The following is a 23,638-nucleotide window of genomic DNA, read 5'->3' as shown; positions in this document are numbered from 1 at the left end:
AAGGAGAGATGGTTCCTCGTCCACCCCCCGCCCCCCACCCTCTGCTTGCACTTCCTCCCTTGGGGAGAGAAACAGGTGCCCACCAGCCCTGCCCCACATCCTGCCCACTCCCAGGATACCAGTGCCATATCCACTACAGATGGACCCTCATCCAGGAGCAGACTCACCAAACATGGGCAGATCCAGAGTTGAATGGCTCCTCTCCAGCCAGCAGGCCCTGGGAAAGAAGGGGTGGACCCCCATCCAAGGGAGCAGGGGTTGCAGTTCTCCAGGAAGCACTGGGTGACCAGGGAAGGGCCGGGAGTGTGCCATGCCCCTATGCCCCTGTGGCACACAGCCTGCCTTGCACGCTGTCTGCGCAGGCTCCAGGCTCCCACCAGCCCTTTGCATGAATATCACTACAAAGCAGTTACACACTCAGCATCTGCAGCCAAGTTCAGTGGTAACTTTACAAATTCCACCACTTACTTCTTTAAGCAGAAGCCTGGGGATGAGAGGGAGAACGAGGTGTTTGTCCAGGATGCTTGGGTCTAGCGGCTGGGCTTCTGCCCCATCGGTCCCCCAGCCTCAGTTCCTATCCCAGCCCAGCCCAGCCTAGCCTAGCATACCAGTTTGTTTAAGACTCTCTTGTGGGGCGCCTGGGTGGCGCAGTCGGTTAAGCGTCCGACTTCAGCCAGGTCACGATCTCGCGGTCCGTGGGTTCGAGCCCCGCGTCAGGCTCTGGGCTGATGGCTCGGAGCCTGGAGCCTGCTTCCGATTCTGTGTCTCCCTCTCTCTCTGCCCCTCCCCCGTTCATGCTCTGTCTCTCTCTGTCCCAAAAATAAATAAAAAACGTTGAAAAAAAAAAAAATTAAAAAAAAAAAAAAAAAAAAAAAAAAAAAGACTCTCTTGTGCCATCAGGCCCTCATCCCTAAGTCCCTAAGGGTTTAGGACTCATCCCTAAACCCCATTCCAGGTGAGGCTTCATCTGCCCCTATTGCCTCCCTCCCGTCACCCCCCTGCCTCTCGCTGGGATCCACCACTGCCAGAGCCCTCCTCACCTCTCAGTTTCCCCAGTGAGCCTGTGCGGCCCCTCTTACCTGGGCTCCAGCAGATGCCTGGGCTCCAGCCTCCTGTGCCAGCTCATCTCAGAAGTCTGGGACCCCTCTTGGATTTGTTCCACTTTGCTGAACTTCACCTCTAACAAGTAACCAAGATCAGTGTGTGTTTCTCTTTAATCACCTCATGGGCTGTAACTCCTCTCCTTGGCCTCTTTGACCTCCCGCCCAAAGCTCTCACCCCTTGTTGAGGACAGCCTGTGGGCCCCAAGCTGACCACCCTGCCCTCATTGCCAGATGAGTCTTTTCAAATATCCCAGTAGTGCATCACCAGCACGGGTCCTTTTGAGGTCAGTCTTTGTTGTTGGATCTGATGTACAGGCCCAGCTCTGTGGGACATGGGATGAGCATGTCATGGGGTGTTCCTGCCTCAGAGACCTCGCCGGCCCTGCTGACTCGGATCTTTTCCTCCGACATCACTGGGCCCTTTCCTCCCCTGTGTTCTTCCCCTTGCCTGGAACACTTCTAAACCCGATGCCCTCTCCTTCCCTCCAAGCCATGCCTATTAGCTTTTTTTTTTTTTTTTTAATATGAAATCTATTGTCAAATTGGTTTCCATACAACACCCAGTGCTCATCCCAACCGGTGCCCTCCTCGATGCCCATCACCTACCCTACCCTCCCTCCCTCCCCCATCAACTCTCAGTTTATTCTCAGTATTTAAGAGTCGCTTATGGTTTGCCACCCTCCCTAACTTTTTTTTTTCCCCTTCGAATCTCCTAAGTACAGCAGTCATGGCCTTCAAACATTTTGTTCACTTATCCCATAAAAGAACTTTGGAAAAAAGTAATCCTTTGAACATTTAAGGTTGAGAAGTGAGCTACTAAGTTTAAATACAATTATTTTTATAAATATGAGGTTAAAAAATAAACGTTTTGTAAGATGGAAGATGACCAATTACTAGGAATAAATATTTGGTGACATGATTTTAACCAATTCATTAAATAAGGCATACCAAATCCGAAAGTCATTGTGCAAAACTTTTACTCATGGGCCTTAGCCAGTGTATCTTGAAAATGTTTTAGTTCTGGAAAAATCCCAATTACGTTTAAGAAATTACATGAGGCACGAATACACTTGAGCGGATCTTCACCCTCAGGGGGGCCAGGAGGTGTCAGGGCCCCTTGCTGAGGGCAGGTGAGGGGGCTGTGCTTTCCTTCTGTGAGGTGGGGAAGGGTGTTGTGAATTCAGTCATGTTCTTAGACAGTGTTGGAAAATACAGATATTGAGGACCTGGAAACGGATTCCCTCAGAACTGCCAGCTTGCTCCTTGGAAAGTGAATCTGTGTACCCCACACCAGAGACCACCACTGCAGAGGATGTGATTCCTCCCCTTCAAGAGTTCAGGGCAGGCCCCAGGGGGCTAGAACCCCAGAAGGATATGGTTGTTAGTGAAGAAAGGAACTTCCGTGTGTGCAGGGGAGGGCGTAGGTCAGCTTCCCCAAAGGCCCACCTCTGACAGAGTTCCTGACTGTCCCCTGTCACTATACCCCCAGCTCACACACCTTCTGTTTCACAGCGGGTATGTTAGGCTCTCACACACAAACACACACACACCCCATGCTGTGTATTCTCAGGGTCGGCCATGCCTCCCCCTTACTTGCTGAGCTCTGTGCTGTGCCCTGTTCACATAATAGTTGGCCCAACACTGAGTACAGAACTCGGTCATGCTTCCAGGTAGTAAGCTTTTCCTGGCTCCTGGGGGTGGCTGGCTCTTCCATGTGAGGGTTTCTTTTCCTTTTTTTTAAAATCTAAATCTTAGTTAACATACAATGAAATATTGGTTTCAGGTGATTCATCACTTACAACACCCAGTGCTCATCACAAGTGCCCTCCTTAGTACCCGTCACCCATCTAGCCCACCCCCAACCTCCCTCCCTCCATCAACCCACAGTGTGTTCTCTATCGTTAAGAGTCTCTTGTGATTTATTTCCCTCTCTCCTCTTTTTCCCCCCTTTCCCATGTGTTCATCTGTTTTGTTTCTTAAATTCCACATATAAGTGAAATCATATGCTATTTATCTTTCTCTGACTGACTTATTTCCCTTAGCATAATACACCTAGTTCCATCCACATCATTGCAAATGGCAAGATTTCATTCTTTTTGATGGCTGAGTAATATTCCATTGTATATATACCACACCTTCTTTATCCATTCATCAGTCAGTGGACATTTGGGCTCTCTCCATAGTTTGGCTATTGTTGATAATACTGCTATAAACATTGGGGTGCCTATGTCCCTTCGAATCTGTATTTTTGTATCCTTCGGGTAAATACCTAATACTGCAATTGCTGGATCATAGGGTAGTTCTATTTTTAGTTTTTTGAGGAACCTCCATACTGTTCTTCAGAATGGCCACACCAGTTTTCATTCCCACCAACAGTGCAAGAGGGTTCCCCTTTCTCATCCTCACAAGCACCTATTATTTCTTGTGTTGTTGATTCTAGCCATTCTGACAGATATGAGGTGGTATTTCATTGTGGTTTTGGTTTGTATTTCCCTGGTGATGCATCTTTTCATTTGTCTGTTAGCCATCTGGATGTCTTCTTTGGAAAAGTATCTATGTCTTCTGCCCATTTCTTAAACTGAGTTATTTGTTTTTTGGGTGTTGAGTTTGGTAAGTTCCTTATAGATATTTGATACTAACTCTTTATCTGATATGTCATTTACAAATATCTTTTCTCATTCCATAGGCTGCCTTTTAGTTCTGTTGATTGTTTCCTTTGCTGTGCAGAGGTTTCTTATCTTGATGACATCCCAATAGTTCATTTTTACTTTTGTTTCCCTTGACTCTGGCGACGTGTCTAGTAAGAAGTTGCTGTGGCCAAGGTCAAAGAGATTGCTGCCTGTGTTCTCCTCTAGGATTTTGATGGTTTCTGGTCTCACATTTAGGTCTTTCATTCATTTTGAATTTTTTGTGTGTGTGTGGTGTAAGAAAGTGGTCCAATCTCATTCTGCATGTTGCTGTCCAGTTTCCTTTTTTTTTTTAAATTTTAATGTTTATTTTTGAGAGACCGAGAGTGAACCGGGGAGGAGCAAAGAGAGAGGGAGACACAGAATCCGAACCAGGCTCCAGGCTCTGAGCTGTCAGCACAGAGCCAGACACAGGGCTCAAACTCACAAACCTCAAGATCATGACCGGAGCGAAATCAGATGCTTAACCAACTGAGCCACCTAGGTGCCCCAACTGTCCAGTTTTCCTAACACCATTTGTTGAAGAGATTGTCTTTTTTCTATTGGATGATCTTTCCTGCTTCATCAAAGATTAATTGACCATCTAGCTGCGGGTTCATTTCTGGGTTCTCTATTCTGTTCTGTTGATGTGTGTGTCTGTTTTTGTGCCAGTATCATACTGCCTTGATGATTACAGCTTTGTAATAACAGCTTGAAGTCCAGAATCCACGTGAGGGTGTTCATTCTAGGTTGGCCCAAACCACGTCAGGGTGAAGCCCCTTCCCCAGCAATGCTGCCCAGCAGATAATTACACGTCAGGAGCTGTTCCCTTCCTGAGGGCACAGGAAGAGCATGAGAGGGAGGGACTCACTTGGACCCTTGGAGATAAGCTGCTCCTCCCCCAGGGTGACACCCTGCTGGCTTTTTATTTTTAAGGGCAACTTTATTGAAATATAATTCACTTGCCATACAACTCACCCATTTATAGTGTACAATGCAGGGGGTTTTACTACAGTTTTGCGCTGTCACCAGTCAACCCCTGTTGACTTTTAACCCTGCTGCCAAATGCAAGGATTAATTAATTTAAAAAGAAGAGCTCATATGATGAAGGTAACCAAAAATGGAGTCATCCGGTGAGAACAGTCTATAGGAATCCATGTCGTGCTGGCTGTACCTTTTAGACCCTCGGCCCATGTACTTTCACCCCACCTGACTGAACCATGTGTCACCTGTTAGTCACTGTCCCAGGTCTGCGCAGGGGCGGCGGGCAGGACATCGGCAGCCTCCGGAGGCTGGACAATGGCCGTCGCTCACCGGCCTTTGCTCTCTCTCTGCAGGTGTTCCACTGTGTCCACTTTGAGTGTCCAGAGCAGCAGAGCAGCCAGAAGGAGGACAACAGTGAGGAGTCGGGGACGGGGGACCCCAGCCTGGTGGGGCCGCCGCTCGACCCCCACGCCCTGCAGGCCCCCGGTGGCAGCTCACTGCCTTCCAGCCCAGGCTCCGTCTCCCGCTCTCCCAACCGGCAACACCAGTAACCGGGGCACAGATGTGGAGTGATGTGGGTGGGCCCCAGGGGCAGCGGCAAGAACCGGTGTCCTCCCAGGAGGGATCTCTGTGGACTGCCCCTCTCCCCCTCCGGGGAGGAGCAGACCTGGCTGCAAAAATGGACACAGAACAGGCTTTCTCCCAAGGACAGAAAGGGGCTGCTTTGTTCTCCTCAATTTGTTCAAATCAGGCTGGTCTCCAGGGGGAGAAAATGGGTCCTCAATCTTCATCAAGCCCACCATTAACACCCTACCTCTCTAATCTAACCCGGGCAAAGGGGACAGGAGGAAGCGGTAGACAGGCCCGTGTCAGAATACAGAAATGGCCCGCCAGCACTCAAGCGGAGGAGAATATGTTAGGCCTTTATTACCTGGAGGCTCCCTGTAGGAAATGGGTTTCCGTAGAGTGTTTACTTTCATGGAACACATCGCCCTGGCAACTAAATGATTTTTTTATTTCTTAGTTAGCATCCATTTGCTGAATCATAGGTGTTCCAGTTCTTTTTGAAACGCTCAAACAGCAAATTACTTGTTTTAATCCCTTTTGATGCTGTAATTTTCTTTCCTTGGTTTTGAACGGTTAAGCCTGGGGTGGAGCAGAGATACTGTGCACACGGCCTGCACGAGGCTGAGATTCGGCTCATCATGGCACCCGGTCTGACCAGGAAAATCCTTTGAGGAAGTTCAAGAAAACACACAGCAAATCAGTGCGAGGACACTGGAGTTAATGGTCACTCGAGTTCCTGAGTGACTCGCCTGTCATTCCTGAAATGTACCTCGCCTCTAAGCTTGGGAGGCTGACAAGGAACTAGTTCTTATGCCACCCGCTAATTTAATGTTCACACGTATGTAAATGTATATATATAAGTCTGTAGCGGCTTCCAGTTGGGTGGAACGCTCCCTCCAGTCACCACAGGTTAGCTGAGCCTGGGGGAGGGCAGCCCTCCTGCCCGTCGGTGTCTGGAACACAAAACTGGGCCTTTGCAGTTCGGGGGTTGCTGTGTTTCACCCCCAGACCACACGATTCAACTGGGGATTGGAAGAAAAAGCCGTTCTAAGAAGCTTTTCTCCTCATCCTCCTCGAGACCATCTTCTCTGACTGCCGTCGCTTCATCTGGCTCTGTCATGTCTCTCACTTAGTAATTTCCAGTCTAGCACTAACTACCCCGTGGAACTTGATCAGACTGCCTTTTGATTTTCACTCCTCTCCGGAGCTCACCCGAGGGCTCTGTCACACTCAACTCCACGGGAAGCTCAGTCAGGCTGGGCACCGTGGTCCTCTGGTCCCCCAGATGCACACCCAGGTCCTCTGCACACCCTGTGACCCCACTTGGAGGAAGATGGGCTTTCATGGGGGCTCTTCTCTGGTGTCTGAAAGATATCGGTTGTGGGCGTACACAGAACCACTGGCCCAACTAACTAAATGCTTTCCCCAGTATACCTTCGTTTTGAGTGATCTATTGACATGGGAACAGGGGGTCATCAAACCGCATGATTAAACAGTTAAGTTAGGTGGGCTTTCTGTTTGAACATTGGCGGGAAGGAGAAACCATGGGGCCAGCGTCCCTGCTTGTGCCACAGGGGGCTCCAGGTCCCCCTCTGCCCTCAGCCCATGCATGTGACCCCTTCCCCACTGTGTGGGGTGAACGGCACCCCTGAGGGGTGCCAGGCAGCTCGCGAGGGGAGGGAGGCTCCTGGAACAGATGGCAGTACCTCCTGCTTGCCGTGGGTGGCTGCCCTCTGTGACTTGGCCGCTGCCTTTGTCAGCATTCAGCACGTGGTTGCCAATTAGCCTGGAGAATTCCTGTCCACTCGGCACTTCCTTCAGCAGTGCAGTCCTGCCCAGCGAGAACAGAGGAGCCCCATAAGTCAGCAAGGGCTGAGTTCCGATGTTTGGAAAGTATCCATTCAGAGGGTTCCTTCTCAACTTTGAAGTCTCCTGTCCAGAGAGGAGTCCCTGGGCTCAGGGGCTGGCACTGCTGACCTGGGAAGAGGGGAGCGGGCTGGCGAGGACCTGGAAGGTTCCAACCCTCTATGTCCAGACCGTGCAGCCCCACTGCCCCACACGGTACATGTCGCCATCCCAGGCACAGGTAACCAAGCTGGTCTGGCAGCTCACCGTCCCGTCCGAAAAGGCACAGACCATGAGGCTTTAGCACCAGACCCACATCTGGGCCTTGCCCAGCCAGCGGCTTGCTGTCTCCTCCTCTCTCCCACAGATTTCCATCGGTGTTCCCACCTTCCACACGTCGCTATGAGGTCTTGAGAGAATGGACTTTGATCCAGTAAGGGAAGAAGGGGAAGATGAAGCCATGCCGATCACACACGACAGTGGGCGGGAGGCGTGGGGTGGTTCTGAAGGCATCTCCGCAAGCCATCAGCTGGCCATGCCGTCTCCCGGTGCTGACTGGAGGCCTTGCCTGCAGGGAAGCCTTCTCGGGACCCCAGGCAGACACCGACAGAGCTCAGAAGCTGCTCTGGTCTACCTCCCGTTACCAGGCCAGTGGGCTCCATCTCCCGTGATGGGCCTTCTGATCCGGGAGCAGGGAGGGGCTCCTTCTGCTGGCTGGGCCAGGGCCTTCTGGATGGGGCCTGCAGAGCCCGGTGGAGGTGTGTGGCACCAAACAGATGCCGGGTGAAGCACAGATCTCCGGGGAATGAGGGGTGAGTGGGCAGCCGAGAAGAGGTCCTCAGTTGACTGGCATTCAGGGCCCTGGCTGGCCCTGCGGGGGACTTCTCCCTGCAGCCAACTAGACCAAAATGGCCCGAAGCTTAAACAGACTAAGGGAGCTGAATGGGAGAGCAGATAAGACAGCCTGGCACACAGCTGGAAGGATTCCCAGGTGCCCACAGAGTCCTCAACCCAACAGGCGGTGGAGGCTAACTCCGCCGTGAAGTGTGAGGAGGGAAACGGCCCAGCGATGAGGGGGCCAGGGCCGATGAGGGGCTGTGGCTCCCCCACCCCTGTGAGGATGCAGCCCTGGTGGTGTTTGGTTTGAGGAGAGGCCTGGTGAGGCCTGGCCCCCAGGGGAGACAGACAGAGGGGTGCTTGTGGCCCCTGGCCCTTTACTGGGATGCTTCTCAGTTAGAAACTGTGCAACCACTGCCCAGGTCAGGAAACAGAACACTGCCAGAACCCCCTGCTCGTCATTTTAGATCATGTTTTTCAGGAGAGTAAAAAACAAACCGCACTGGGGCTTTGGCGGGGGATGGCCTTCACCTTCTTTTTCAGGAGAGTAAAAAACAAACCGCACTGGGGCTTTGGCGGGGGATGGCCTTCACCTTCTGGTGGCTCCTGGGAGGGCCAGCCGGGGTGACAGCAGGCCAGGCGGGGCGTGTCCCAGTGGGGCTGGCGGCCTGGTCAAGGCGGTCTGAAAGGTGAGGTTGCTGCTGAGCACTTGGGACCCGAACCAGCTGTAATAGTAGGACACGTGCGCACACCCACCCAGACACAGATGCTTGTTTTCTCATGGTCTCAGTGCTTTTTCTGGTTTTCTTCTTCTGATTTTAGTTAGAACCATGAGCCGTGATGAATGTGGGACTCTTCTCAATTGCTCTTTAAATTGTCACTTTTTAAATCTTATTAAATGAAGTGTCGATTCCTGACAAATACATTAAAAGTGTTTTATTCCTAGAAGAGTTGGGAAAAGAAATTATTTTCAGCAAGAGTGGGATGTGTTTGTTAGACTGATTCCTTGGCCAAAAAAAAAAAAAAAAGAGTTCTCAATTGTGCAAAAAATTGCTCTGTAGTTATACTGTCACCCCAATTGTCAAATCGCTGTGCAGATGGATCTGAACCATCCACTTCACCTTTTTTTTTTTTTTTTTTAGAAGATAACAAAATTGTAATCACTTATTCTTTCTAGATAGAGACTTGGAAAAGAAAACAAGGTATCATCTTCAATAAAAAGGAGAGCATGGTGTGTGCCAGGGCCACTGGGTAATAGAGGGAGCATACATGCCCCACCGCAGGCTTCGATCAAGAACCTCCCTTTGGACAGGGAAGAACGGTGTGAAAAGAGGGAAAGAAAATTAAACTTCTCCTTCCAGGAGTTTCTCCTCATTAGCGTTTGCATTTTGGTGTTACCTTTTAATCCTGCCTTCTGTGCAGGTGGTCGGTTCCTCTGGATGCTGCGAGGTCAGGGTGGCCGTCGCTGGTGATGGCTGCGGCGGGCGTAGGCCATGCTCCATTTATTTTTGCGGCCACAGCCATCGATTCTGTGTGTTTGTCCTGACAACAGCTCCAGCAGGAGTTCAGTGCTCATTAGTGGCCTAGGAATTTAAAATGCAGCTCATGGTTCTGTACCACCGTGGGTTTTATTATTATAATATTAAATTAGAAGTCATCCCAGTGCCTGGTGTTTGCTCAGGAGTTTCTGGAAAAGGAGAAGGGAATGGTTTACACACCATGCAGGACAACTGGGACTCTTTCTCCTCCTGGAAGGTGACTGGTCACCCCCAATTACTGAACAGGATTCTAGAAGCCCCAGTGGTAGGAGAGCATACATGGAGAAGGGTTGGGTTGGAGGATAGGACCAGCTTCCCATATGCCTCGGCCTGACCCCTGTGCAGTGTCGTGGGAAGGGACATGGTGATTCTGCTGGTTTCCATCAGACTGGCTGGCAGGGCCCTGTGCCTCCTGCCTCTGCAGACAGGGTCTGTTCAGATGACTGTGAGCTCCCCCACCACACACCCCCACATCCCTTAGGCAGGACTTCCTGCCGGAAGGATGCGGGCAGAACCTGTCTCCGTGGCAGGAGTGCGGAACAAGTATAGAAGAGCTCCCCGCCCACCCCAACAACACACACTTTTTGAATATCACTGGTCTCTTAAATGGTTAAAAAACATTAAAGGGGCACCCGGGTGGCTCAGTGGGTTGAGCATCCGCCTCTGCGCAGAGCATGGAGCCTGCTTGGGATTTTCTCTCCCTCCACCCTCTCTCGGCTCGCGTGCTCTAATTACAAAAAATATATCAGTAAAGTAACAATGCTCATGGAATAACATTCCAACCTAACAGTAGGGACAAAGGTGCCCTCCCTCTCATCTGGCTCAGAGTCACCCTTGACCTGAGCCAGGTCATTCGTGTCCTCTGTCATTGACTCACTGAGGGGTGGTAGTGCCCCCTGCCCCACCCCCAGTCATCCTTCCCCATACCCTGGCCTCTCCCAGACAGAAGCCAGGCTATGAAGGGGCCCTCCTGGACCATCAGGTTAGTTTCTTCTTTTTTTTTTTAAAAGAACTGAAATATTCCCCCAAGGGGCCTCATGGCCTAAAGATTCACAATCATCCACTTATAATTTATAATGAACATCTAGAGCATTTACCATTTGCATCCTGAGTATTTATAGCCCTGAGAGGGGGGAGCAGGGGGAGGCAGAGGAGGCAGCAGCCTACACCTGTCTCCGCTTTTGTCTCCTGCTCAGCTGTCACTGGCTGTCACTGGGCTGGGACAGCTGAAGAATGCCAACTTTGAGAACCTGCGGAGAGCGGCTCCATCCCATCTAGAGGTGGGAGGGAGGCCTCAGCTCTGTACAGAATGAGGGTGGGGCAGCGCTACCCCGAACAGCAGGTCTGAGAGGCTTTTAGGATAGGCATCTGGGCTCTGGGGCTTGGGTTTCCATGGATGCCCTGGGAACACTGGCAACGCTTCTGTCCACCCATCCATCACCAAATAGTCCCATCCTGTCACATCAGCCCCGGGGTTTGTGGCCCAAGACAGGGCACCTGACCCAGACGGACACACACATCGCTGGGGTGGGTGGCCTCTGCTTGCTGTCCAGGGGGCAGGGGCAGGCTGGTCCTCCCATGGCTGCTTCCAGCCCCGGGGTCAGGGTTAGTCCCCATCCACATCTCCTTCCACTGGGGCCTGATGGTGCTCCCTCCGAGACCTGTCCCAAGCAGTCGGGTCTCGCTTTCAGCAGCCCACACCCCCATCCACGGTGCCACGCACTGACCGTGAGATCTGAGAAGCTTATAGGCAAGGACAGCAGGGCACAGAGCCTACTGACCACAGCCCTGGGGTGCCGCCTCTCCTGGACTCACTCCCCTGGAGGGCAGCTCAGCTCTCGGGGCTCCCTTCCAGAGTGACCTTCTGGGAGGCAGTGCCCACTCTGAGAAACAGAAACCTCCCCCAAAACTAAGGTCCTGAGGCCACCCCAGCCCAGCACCTGGAAAGGCCAGAGGTGCGGTGGGCCTGGGGCTCAGCTTCCAGGGGACTGTGGAGAGGGTGATGTTCCGGGGCTGGCATGCGGCTTGACCTCTGAGCTACTCTTGCCAAACTTGTGTATACCCTGAATTTACCAGACACCATGACCCTCCACCCGCTTCGGGTTTCTGGGCTGCAGAGGTTGGTGGGCGCTGCCCCCACCCCCCTTCCCAGGCCTCCGGGATGTGGGGGGCTCATGCTGGACCCGGGGTGGGAACAGCCCTTCTCAGCCATCTATGGAGGACTCCAGGAGCTCCGTCCAAAGTTCTAAAAAAGCCCAAAGGGCAGGTTGCTGTTTAGAATAAGCATTAATTTGTGAACAGGATGCAGCCTCTTCCTCATTTTGCAGAGCAACCTAAGTTATCCAATATACCAAATGTATGAGTTCAAAACACCCGGAAGGTCCTGTGAGCCTGCTGCTGTGCGTTTCCTCTTAAAGTGACGGCTGCCTGTGTCTGTCTTCCCTCGTCCCTCTCCCCTCAGCGCCTCTGCCAGCCCCAGGGCCCCCCCTTGTTTTCCATGCCTCTGGGAGGGAGGGGACAGACATCTCCGGAGTCAGCCGAGTCAGCGCTGTCCGCTTGGGTGGGGCCCCTACATGCAGTTCCAGGACTCGCCCTGTGACCACACTCCCTGGAGCTTTCTCTGAGCAAGGACGGCCCGGGAAACCCTTTCCAGGCCCCTGTGAGCCCTCTCAGCCCCTGCAGTGCCTGTTCCATGCCAGTTCTGGTGGAGAGAAAATTCCATCACCTTGAGCCCAGGCCCGGTTCCCTCGTCGTTTCTGCGGCCCTGGTCAGTCCGGCTGCCATCCTTTTCTCTCTTCTCCTGTACGACCGACTCACAGGTGCTCCCCTGTGGGTGTCTCGACCCTCAGCTCGCTCTCACTCAGCGCCTTGTCCTTGCATGTGGCCCCCGCATGACGCCTGCAAGTGAGGGTGACGTTCCTGCAGCTCCGTTGCTGCCTGCCTGGCCTAACTCCACGCGCCTGGGGGCGGGGCCTAGACTCCATGCGTGGGGACCCGGCGAGACTCGAGACTCCACGTGCGGAGGCAGGGCTAAGACTCCATGCACCTGGGAGCCCTGATGCCAAGCGCCAGAGGGCGGGGCCCTCACTCCACGTGCCAGGGGGCGGGGCCTAGACTCCACACGCTGGGGCGGGGGTGTGACTCCAAGCGCCAGAGGACCTAACTCCACAGGAGGCAGTGGGCCCTGACTCCATGCGTGGAGGCGGAGTCCTGACTCCACGTGCAGAACGCAAGCCTGCACTTGGCCACGTCTCACCTTGGGCTCACACTGAGCCCTTTTCACTTGAATCGGGCAGCTGTGCTACTGCTAACGTAGTTTCTTTTCTGAACCTAAACTCAGGACTTGACATTTCTCTTTGCCAACTTCCATCCAGTGGTTTTAGCTGAGCACTGGAACTTACTGTCAAGACCATTTTTAAACTTGATTTAGGCACCATCATGTGAGTGAACCCTCCTAGATTTTGATCGTCTAGCACTGACAGCATTTCCAACAATCCCTTGATGTACTGAACAAGACAAACCCCCCCAGAGAGCATTGGGGTTCACCAAGCAGCTGCTCCCCCAGTCCCCTCAGCCTGTGAACACCACCAAGCTCAAGTCGTTTTTGTTTTTTTGTTTTTTCCCGTGGTAACAGATATAAGGGATTTAATTCTATCATCCCAAACCAGACTTTCTCCTTTGATTCCAAACAGTTTCATTTCTCTCCTTAAAATGCATCAGGGAGGGGCACCTGGGTGGCTCAGTCGGTTGGGCGTCCGACTTCGGCTCAGGTCATGATCTCGAGGTCCGTGAGTTCGAGCCCCGCGTCCTGCTCTGTGCTGACAGCTCAGAGCCTGGAGCCCGTTTCAGAGTCTGTGTCTCCCTCTCTCTCTGACCTTCCCCCATTCATGCTCTGTCTCAAAAATGAATAAACGTTAAAAAAAAAAATGCATCAGGGAAGGTTCACTTATGACATGCAAGGTGAACAAAGGACAATCAGAAATTCACCAACTTTAGAAAGTGTAGGTAGTCTCCGGCAAAGGCAAGTGCAAAGGACCTAGGCCAACAAAGAGCATTTCCGATAAATAAATTTTTCCTAACACCATATAGAAAAACACTTAACAGGAAATGACAGGGAAAACAATTTAGTAGGAACCAGAGTGCTTAAACAATCTTTTTAAGTAATAGGCTTCAAAAGGAAGTTCTTTATCCTTAAAACATAGCTATTTAAGACCTGATACAGGGCTGCCTGGGTGGCTCAGTCAATTGAGCATCTGACTTCCGCTCAGGTCATGATCTCACAGTTTGTGAGTTCGAGCCCCGAGCCGCACATCGGGCTCTGTGCTGACAGCTCAGAGCCTGGAGCCTGCTTCGGATAATGTGTCTCCTCCTCTCTCTGCCCCTTCCCCACTCATGCTCTGTCTCTGTCTCTCAAAAATAAATGTTAAAAAAAGAAAAAAAGACCTGATACAATTACAAGTACTCAACTTTCCGTGCTTAAATGCAATCGCAACAGATAAACTTTCATCTGTTTTTTAAAATTCTTTTTTCTTAGTGATTTAGAGGGACTATTTTCAAACTACGATTAAATATTTTGTAAGTACTATCTGGAAGTTCCTAATAAATTGAGTATATTGTACAATAAACCACTTCACATCTTTCAGCAAAAAAACCCCCACCACATATTTTTTTTTAACGTTTATTTTTGAGACAGTGACAGAGCACGAGCAGGGGAGGGCAGAGAGAGAGGGAGACACAGAATCCAAAGCAGGCTCCAGGCTCTGAGCTGTCAGCACAGAGCCTGACTCGGGGCTCAAACTCATGGACTGCAAGATCATGACCTGAGCCAAAGTCAGATGCTTAACTGAGTCATCCAGGTGCCTCAAAACCCACAAAATTGGAATAAAGCCATCACCCAATGAATTTGGACACAGTTAAAGTTTGCTTTAAATACTTCTTCGGGGGAGAAGATACCAAGCTGGTACTCAATTAAAAGAAACATTTTTACAGTCTTGAAAAGTCTTTTATTTTTTTTTTTACATTTATCATGCTATGAATTCATAGGGAATGGGTTCCCAGCTCAGGCTCCTTTCCACTGGTTCTCACAAAGTGTGCTTCTCTGGGTGGCGCAGGCTGGTACTTCAGTTGAACCCAAGTACCTTTCTCCTTGGCTTCCTTCTTTTTCTGATAATTTTCCTTCACGTGCTTCAGGAAGCTGTCTCAGCTCTTTGCTTAACGTGCTCAACATATACATGAATTCTCTTGGCAAGAATCTTGCCCTTGTTTGTTTACAATAATGCCAACAGCATGCTGGGTAACATTGCAGACTCTTCCAGTTTTGCCTGGGTAACATTTGTGGGGCATTCCTTTTTGAACAGTGCCCATTCCCTTGATGTCCACAATATCACCTTTCTTGTAGATTCGCGTGTATGTTCCTAAAGGAACAACTCCATGTTTTCTAAAAGGCCTAGAGAACATATAGCGAGTACCTCTCCTCTTTCCCTTTGTGTTGGTCATTTTGGTGAATTACTGGAAGATGGCGGTTCCAGCTGAAAGGCAGCTCAGGTCATTTTCTAAGTGCTGGGTATGTAGCAACGATCAAAGAGGACAAAACAGGCCAATGGCCTGCCTTCATGGCACTTACATTCCAGAGGAAGGTGACAGACAAGAGACAACATACACGAGTGTAAATGTGGCTCACGCCTGTGTGCTCATGTGAAGGAGAGGGCTAGAAGTGGTTGCCCAGGTAGAAACCAGAGAAGCTTTCAAAGCCCTGGGGACAAGGGACAAAGACTGAGGCCAAGGGAAGTGGGGGGGGGTGGTTCTTTCCAGGAGAAGAGAGAGCAAAAGGGAGGGCCCTGCCTTGCAGCATGGTTGGTGTGGTGGGGACTAGTGAGAGGCAGGGGTGGGACGTGAGGCCCAGTGTGACAGGTCCAGTGGGCAGGGGAGGGCCCCGGGATCCTTAGAGAACATTGGGTTCTTCTCTAAGTCGTGGAGCTGGTGGAAGTTTGTGAGCAGAGGAGGGCCCTGGTCTGACTCACACTTTAACAGGCTCACTGGCTTCCTGACTGGAGAATTCTTGTAGGGATAAGGGACAGAGCAGTAGGGGTGAGGGCTGTTGTAGAAATCTGGGGAGAGGGGGTGCTTTTTGGGCTCGCTGAGCTTCAGGGGCTGGGGCAGGCAGGGTGACAGGATTTGTAGGTGGGTGCGGTGAGAGACGCCACAGAGTCAAGGTAGACTCCAAGTGGGGTGGCCTTCACAGAACCAGGGATGGGGGGAGCCTGCTTGGGACATGCTGGGTTTGTCCAGAGAGAAGGCAAGGAAGCTGAACTTCTCAAGGACCTGCTCAACAAACACAAACCCAACACGCGTTTAAGGAAAACCATACAAACTTTACAAGGTGCTCAAGTTCATACTCATCTGTCTGTGATGGAAAAGGAGCTACTTCTCACTTATCCCTAGTCCTCAAGGTCACAATTTACCTTGGTACATCAGCTCCGCAGAAGTTAGGGATAATACTGCTTTAACTCAGTATTGGTTTGCAGGAAATATTCAAGACTGTATTGTTATGGGAACCAGAACATGTCAGGATGGCCCTGTTAATTTCAGTTTAGCTCAGGGTGCTGGGTTTCTGTTTTCTCTGAGAGTGGTGTGGAAAGTCTGTCATGGTTGTACCAGGAAAGAGAGTCGGGTTTTTTCCTAGAAGTTTGAGATGAGTACTAGAAGCAGTCCTCAGACCACAGCACAGATCAATCCCCCGGGAACTTGATAACGTGTCCACGACCACACCTGCGACCTACAGGTCTGGACTCCAGGGCTGTCATGGCCCAAGGATCTGCATTCTCAAGCATCCATTGCTACAGTGCTGACAACCCACCCTGGCTTGGAGGAACACTGAACTAGATGTGCGAGCCCCTGGGAACCTGAGCCCCGAGCCAAGGGCTGAGGTGTCAGCTGGGGAGAAAGGTGTCACCACCAGTGTTCAGGTAACTGGGAGGAGATCACCAAGCAGGGAAGAGACGGGTCCTGAGCTGAGCCCTAGAGCTCCCAGTGGATAGAGCCTGAGGAGGTGAGAAGGAGCAGCAAAGGTGCTGAGGGACCAGGAGACCCTGTGTCTGAACACCTGGTGGTGATAGCCCAAGTGAGGGCAGATCGGTGTGTCAAATCCCCTGAGGGTTCAAGAAAAGAAGAGGGCTGAGGACTGATGGAATTTGGGGGTGGGGTGCCCGATTCTGATGGTATCTGGTTCTCTGGGCTTCTTTTCTGGAACTGACCACTTCTGAGACAGTGCCTGAGGCTATGAACTCATGTGTGGGCACCTGGGGTCCCCACTTTCCTTTCTCAATGTTTACCTAATACACTCTTCCTTCATTTCACTAAGGACTGGCATCAGACTTCAAGCACAGCATTTGCCTGCCTCTGACAGTCTTAGTTCTTCTTCCACTGACAATATTTTTCCACCAGTGACCAACGGTTATCTTACAATATCTGCACCCAGGACACACTTGCCCAGGGCTTGTTAGGATGAACCCTTTTGAAGTGGTTACGCATTTTCTGTCCCTTCACCTGTCTGGGACTGCAAAGCTTCCAGTATATTCTACAGGTCTCATCTATTTAAATTTTAAAGATCCTGGACTTTGAATTCAAGATGGCAGACTGCTATTTGGAGTACAATCTGGCTGTCTTGACTAAAATTTAGCGTGTGCAATAAGGTAAAATGAGCACACACTGCCTCCCCCTTCCTCTAAATCACAAGCAATGACCAAAAAGATACAGAGTTTGAAAATAAAAATAACCAGAGTGGAAAACCAGGAGGAGATTTGAGAAACTCAGGAAATGGTGAAAGATCAACAGAGGGATTGCCTAAAACCATGAGCTTGATTTGACCTTGACACACAGAACAAGACACACCACAAACGGAGGGCATTCAGAATGACACACACAGCGAGTCTTCAAGTGGTCATGGCTCTGCTGGCACCTTCTGCATAAAGCATGGGGACAGAAGGGGATGTGCTGGGTCCTCCTGCTGGGGCCCCACCCAGTGTCCAGCAGCTGCTGTTGTTCTGGAGAGAAGCAGCCAGGAACTTAGGCAGACAATCGCCGTCACCTCGCCTCTGCCAGCCAAGAGTGACATTCCATACAACTGGGGAGGGTGACATCAGTGTGTGACAGTCTCCTGGGACAGCACCTGGCTCCAAGTAGGTGTGTCATAGATGCCAGCTGTTGTGATTACCTGTTGGCCTAACGCGGTGGCCTGGTCTGCATTTCTCTTGCTCTAGACATAGTTCTGAGCTGTACTTCATAGGCACATAGTCCCCAGGCCTCAGCTCCCCGATCTGATGCTCTCCTTGGAGACGCCTCTCGGTGCCCTTTGGAAACTTGAGCCCAGAACATCTTGAGCACCTCCTCCTCAGGGGTGTGATCCTCTGGGGGTTGGTGGGCGGGGCAGGGGGCAAACGTTGACCTTGGACAGCCACAAGGGGAAAGCCAAGCAGGAGAACCTGATGGGAACATAGGGGTTTTGGGGGGATAGGGTAACAGACCCTACCTGGGCGGGGCCTCTGGTGAGAACAGGAGACACATGTTGGTCTACGATGCTCCAGACTTGGAGACGGCATGGTTCCACAGAGGCCCTGGCTCTTTTTTTCCTTAGTGGGATTCCGACACAATTTAACGTCACATCCTTTGTAAACTCTTCCCAGTAATATTCTCTGGCCATGAAATCACTTTCCTCTTGCTTTTTAAACCCGTTTGGCTTTGATCCTTGGTTAATGCTGGGCAGGACCTTTCCTGGTCACAACAGGCTCCAAGATGACAAATTCCTTTGTCCGGGGGCCCTGGCTCCTCCGTGTTCAGGCCTTCCACCTGGTCAGGTTTACAGGGAGCAGCACCGGTCTTGCATCCTGCATTTCCACACCAGTGATCCACTGCCGGGGAGGCTGGGGGGCTTCTGGGTGCTCTTCCCATGGCCTCAAGGCATCATCAGGTGCAGCAGAGGTAAGTCAATGCCTGGTTCCAGTCAGCCCAGCTGTCAGGAGTAGCCAGGCCACCACGTCCCTCCTGAGTCTGTGTCATCCTTGCCCCGCGGGATCTGGGGCACCTAACCAGCGAGTGCTGTCTCCTGGGCCTGGTTGGCATCTGCAGCATTGTTAAGATGTGTCCTTCTGTTTCCATCAAAGGGCCCACCCCAGCTAGGGTGTGCCACCCCAACAGCCTAAAACCCTGGTGCCATTGGCTCACCTGCTGGGGTTTCCCCACACGGCTGCTCAAGGTTAGCGGTTTGCCCCTGGTCCTGCCCACACCCCTGAGGAGGAGGAGCTCATGGGTGATCTGTTTAGAACCCAACAGATGCCCACAGAAGAAAAGCACACTGCTGTTTGGGGCAGAGTCCGATGTCCTGTGTCACATGCTGTTGCTTATCTCCTACAGGCTCCAAAGTTTAAAGGGGAAAAAATGGGAAGACATTTTTGAAGAAATCCACCCAGTACTTTTTTTTTTTTTTTTTTTTAGATTTTATTTTTAAGTAGTCTCTACATCCAACATGGGGCTCAAACTCACAGCCTCAAGATCAAGTCGCACACTCCACTTACTGCCAGGCAGGTGTCCCCACCCCAGTACCTTTTTAATGAGTTGTTAGCTGGGGTACACCACTTTGAGAATTAGTGTTTTGATGGTTACAAATACACTCACTCTCTGTGCCCTCTTAGAATGGGGCAGGATGACAGCAAAGGAAACAACCAACAAAACTAAAAGGCAACCAACGGAATGGGAAAAGATATTTGCAAATGACATATCGGACAAAGGGCTAGTATCCAAAATCTATAAAGAGCTCACCAAACTCCACACCCGAAAAACAAATAACCCAGTGAAGAAATGGGCAGAAAAGATGAATAGACACTTCTCTAAAGAAGACATCCAGATGGCCAACAGGCACATGAAAAGATGCTCAACGTCGCTCCTTATCAGGGAAATACAAATCAAAACCACACTTAGATATCACCTCACGCCAGTCAGAGTGGCCAAAATGAACAAATCAGGAGACTATAGATGCTGGCGAGGATGTGGAGAAACGGGGACCCTCTTGCACTGTTGGTGGGAATGCAAATTGGTGCAGCCACTCTGGAAAGCAGTGTGGAGGTTCCTCAGAAAATTAAAAATAGACCTACCCTATGACCCAGCAATAGCACTGCTAGGAATTTACCCAAGGGATACAGGAGTGCTGATGCATAGGGGCACTTGTACCCCAATGTTTATAGCAGCACTCTCAACAATAGCCAAATTATGGAAAGAGCCTAAATGTCCATCAACTGATGAATGGATAAAGAAAATTGTGGTTTATATACACAATGGAATACTACGTGGCAATGAGAAAGAACGAAATATGGCCCTTTGTAGCAACATGGATGGAACTGGAGAGTGTGATGCTAAGTGAAATAAGCCATACAAAGACAGATACCATATGTTTTCACTCTTATGTGGATCCTGAGAAACTTAACAGAAACCCATGGAGGAGGGGAAGGAAAAAAAAAAAAAAAAAGAGGTTGGAGTGGGAGAGAGCCAAAGCATAAGAGACTCTTAAAAACTGAGAACAAACTGAGGGTTGATGGGGGGTGGGAGGGAGGGAGGGTGGGTGATGGGTATTGAGGAGGGCACCTTTTGGGATGAGCACTGGGTGTTGTATGGAAACCAATTTGACAATAAATTTCATATATTGGAAAAAAAAAAAAAAAGAATGGGGCAGGATGCTGCTGCGTTTGAGCGGCGGCCTCAATCTAACTGCACCCCAGAACGGCCTCGGAGCTTTCAACAAACATCTATGGCCATGCTTACCTGACACATTCTGGTTGACCTGGTCTTGGATGGATTTGGGCATGGAAATTTTTGTAAAAGCCCCACAGATTATTCTCAAGGACTTCTGTGAGCCCCCAGGGGAGTGTCCAGGATGGAGAAATCTTCCACATTCCCCAGCAAAGGAGCAGGCCAGAGGGGGGGTCCCTTGGCAGAGAGGCACTTGGGAGAGGCCCAGCTGGACAAGATCTGTGTCCTGCCTCCTGGGGTCAGGGCTACCCCCCTGCCACTGGGGCTGATCAGGCAAACTTGGGAGGGGATGGTCGGTCACTGTTGAGGAGCTCAGTGAAGGTGCCAGAATCCACTGCTTCATCAGCACCTGCTTGAGTCCATCGTGACGGCTGCCACCACACACTTGTTCCTGGTTACCCTGGGCACCCTGGGGTGCCCTCACCCCTCATCTAACCCTCCCACCAGCTGTCTGGTCCACGGTGCTCCGCTGTCCTTGCTTGGCACTACCACCTCTGATCCCCAGTGCCACCCTCCAAGAACCTGGCTGGCTGAACCCACTTGCCATTGTGATGCCCAGGGGGCTGGGGACTCCCTGCAATTGTCAGACATCACCTGCTCAGCTCACATTACTGAAGACCAACCCTCCCAGGACCTAGTGGCCTAAAACACTTATTTTGATCACAAATCTCCAGTTTGCTAAGGGCTCAGTGGAGACAGCCATCTCTGTTCCCCTTGGTATCATTTGGGTCAGACAGAAAGGCTGGACCAGCTCATCTGAAGACTTGCTCATTCCCCACGTATCTGACGAGTGCCCTGGGGACTCAGACAGCTGGGCTCCTGGACTTCCCTCTCTCATCCTGGGCTCTCCACATGGTCTCTCCAGTACACCGGCTTTGGGGCAGCCAGGCTTTTTTTTTTAATTGCGGTGAGATTCACATAACATAAAACCCACCATTTTAAATGAACAATTCAGTAGCATTTAGTATATTTGCAATGTTGTACAAACAGCACCGCTAAGTCCAGAACATTTTTATTACCCCAAAAGGAAACCCATACCCATTAAGTGCCCATTCTCCTCTCCCCCCAACCCCTAGTAACCACCCACCTGCTTTCAGTCTCTATGAATTTGCCCATTCTGACATTTTACCTAAACAGAATCATGTAACGTGTGATCTTTTGTGACTGGCTTGTTGTACTTAGCATAATGTTTTCAAGGTTTGTCCACATTGTAGCATGTGTATTTGATTTCTTCTTGTGGCCGAATTGTATGGCTATACCACCTTTTGTTTTCCTGTTCATCTTCTAGTGAATACCTGGGCTGTGTCTCTACCTTTCGGCTATTGTGAATAGAGCTGTCGTGAACATGTGTGCACACACATGCTGGAGTCCCTGCTTCCAAGTCTTTGGGGTGGATTCCAAGGAGTGGAATTGCTGGCATATGGTAATTTCAGTTTAACTTTTTGAGGAACCACCAGTTTTTCTACAATGGCCATATTATTGTACACTCCTACCATCAATGGATGAAAGTCCCCATTTCCCCACATGCTTGCGAACACTTATTTTCCATTTTTTGATCATCACTGTCCCAGAGGATGTGACTCACTTATCAGCCCTGGGCTCCCAAGGCACATGTGTGAGAGAGAGCCCAGTGGAAGTCTTATCCTATGCCTTTTAGATCTAGCCTGGAGCCAGGAAGCATCACTCCTGCCATATGCTAGTCATCAGAAAAGCAAGTCTCCACAGCCAGCACATGTTCAAGGGGAAGGGCTCCTTGGTATCTTCATGACATTTCTCATCCAGTGCTACTCAAAGTGCCAGCCTGTGGGATGACAAGGTGCTCACACCAGCACACTGCTTCCTCATCAGGAGAGTCTGTCGGCTGACCCAAGCGAGTGCTTAACTATTTAGCCAACTTACATTCAGACCCAAGCTCATCTGGGCCTGTGACACAGGGGAAGGGCTGTGGGGCCCCTCAGGTCTTGCTGGGAACTAAGCCACCATTTCATGCCTTCAACTCTCTCCCAGCCTTTATGGGGCCCTCTTTAGGAAAAAGAATAAAGAATATGATTATAAAGTCAGGCTCAAAGATGAAGAATTAGAAATCACAGCGAATCACCCATTTTTCAAAGTTGACACATACCCAGACATCAAGAATTCTAGAAAACCAACACAATGGTTTCAGTGGCTGTGCTGTGCATCTATAAGGCTTGGGCTCTGTGCTGTCGGATCACCCTTTGCATGATTTCCTGATGCCATTCAAGAGCAAAGAGATTCCTCAATCTTTCATCCCTTGGTCAAACTTTGAATTACTGATACTTCACATTTCTTTCCTCTTCACAACTCACACTGGCACGGACATAAGTTTTGGGAACTTTTGTCAAATGTGAGGAAACCACCATTAGGTTTCTTCCATGTGTGAGGTGTAGGATTCCAGGGCATGTCAGGAATTCCTAGGCTAATCTTTAACACGCTTTGCACTGCACAAGGCACATGCACTTACAGTTGTATGTGCCGCACAGCCCAGCATGCTCCTAACAAGAGGAGATTTCCATCTTGAGCAGGCATGGATGAGAATCAAGTCTTGTGCTTGTAAGTTTACACATCCAATGACTGGAAGAATTTTCCACAGACTAGCCTCCGGCTCCAAACATTTTTTTTTTTAAGTTTATTTATTTTGAGAGAGAGAGTGCAAGCGTGTGTGCGAGTGGGGGAGGGGTAGAGAGAGAGAATCCCAAGCATGCTCCATACCTTCCACGCAGAGCTCGACAAAGGGCTCAGACTCACAAACCATGAGATCATGACCCGAGCCGAAATTAAGAGTCGGACGCTTAACCGACTGAGCCATCCAGGAGCCTCCCAAACATTCCAAATCTTGTCTCCCTTCTGTGCCTCCCCTCCTTCTAGTCAGCGTGGTGATCAGCATGGCCGGCAGCAAAGTGTCCTTCTGAAAGCCATCCTTTCTCCCCAGGAAGGCCATCAATAACCCAGTAAACACCGAAGTGACAGCAAACCACACAAATACGTCCTACCACTCCAAATATGTCCCCAACTCGACTTCACCTTGGCCAAATCCCCAAAATGCCCACATCACCTCAGCACCACCCAACAACAGAAGAGAAAGTTGGAGTGGAGAGAGACCAGCTTTAACCAACTGCAGCTACAGAATCTCACCCTTGCAAATTTTATAAAACCGTGGGCAGAGGCAGATTCACTGCCAAGGCCGGCCACCAGGACTTAGAAGGGGTCTTGGTGAGTGAGGGGCCTAGAGCTAAAACTTCATTTCAGTAGAAGTCCACCTTTAACATCTCCATCAAACCTT

At 50.5% G+C, this 23,638-nt stretch overlaps 1 protein-coding gene across 3 annotated transcripts in view; it reads left to right on the top strand.

The window, feature by feature from the left end:
• Positions 1 to 8,920, top strand: part of BTBD9 (BTB domain containing 9) — a 413,308-nt gene extending 404,388 nt beyond the window's left edge. For all 3 annotated transcript variants that reach the window (XM_042938624.1, XM_042938625.1, XM_042938626.1), the window contains exon 11: positions 5,107 to 8,920. In XM_042938624.1, the coding sequence (XP_042794558.1) occupies positions 5,107 to 5,304 (198 nt within the window). In that variant the 3' untranslated portion in view covers positions 5,305 to 8,920. The remainder of the gene's footprint in view (positions 1 to 5,106) is intronic.
• Positions 8,921 to 23,638: the final 14,718 nt, after the last annotated feature.

This window comes from Panthera leo, chromosome B2, assembly GCF_018350215.1.
Source record: "Panthera leo isolate Ple1 chromosome B2, P.leo_Ple1_pat1.1, whole genome shotgun sequence".
Lineage (NCBI taxonomy): Eukaryota > Metazoa > Chordata > Mammalia > Carnivora > Felidae > Panthera > Panthera leo.
The sequence above is the reverse complement of the archived record's forward strand: the minus strand, read 5'-3'. Positions and strand labels throughout refer to the sequence as shown.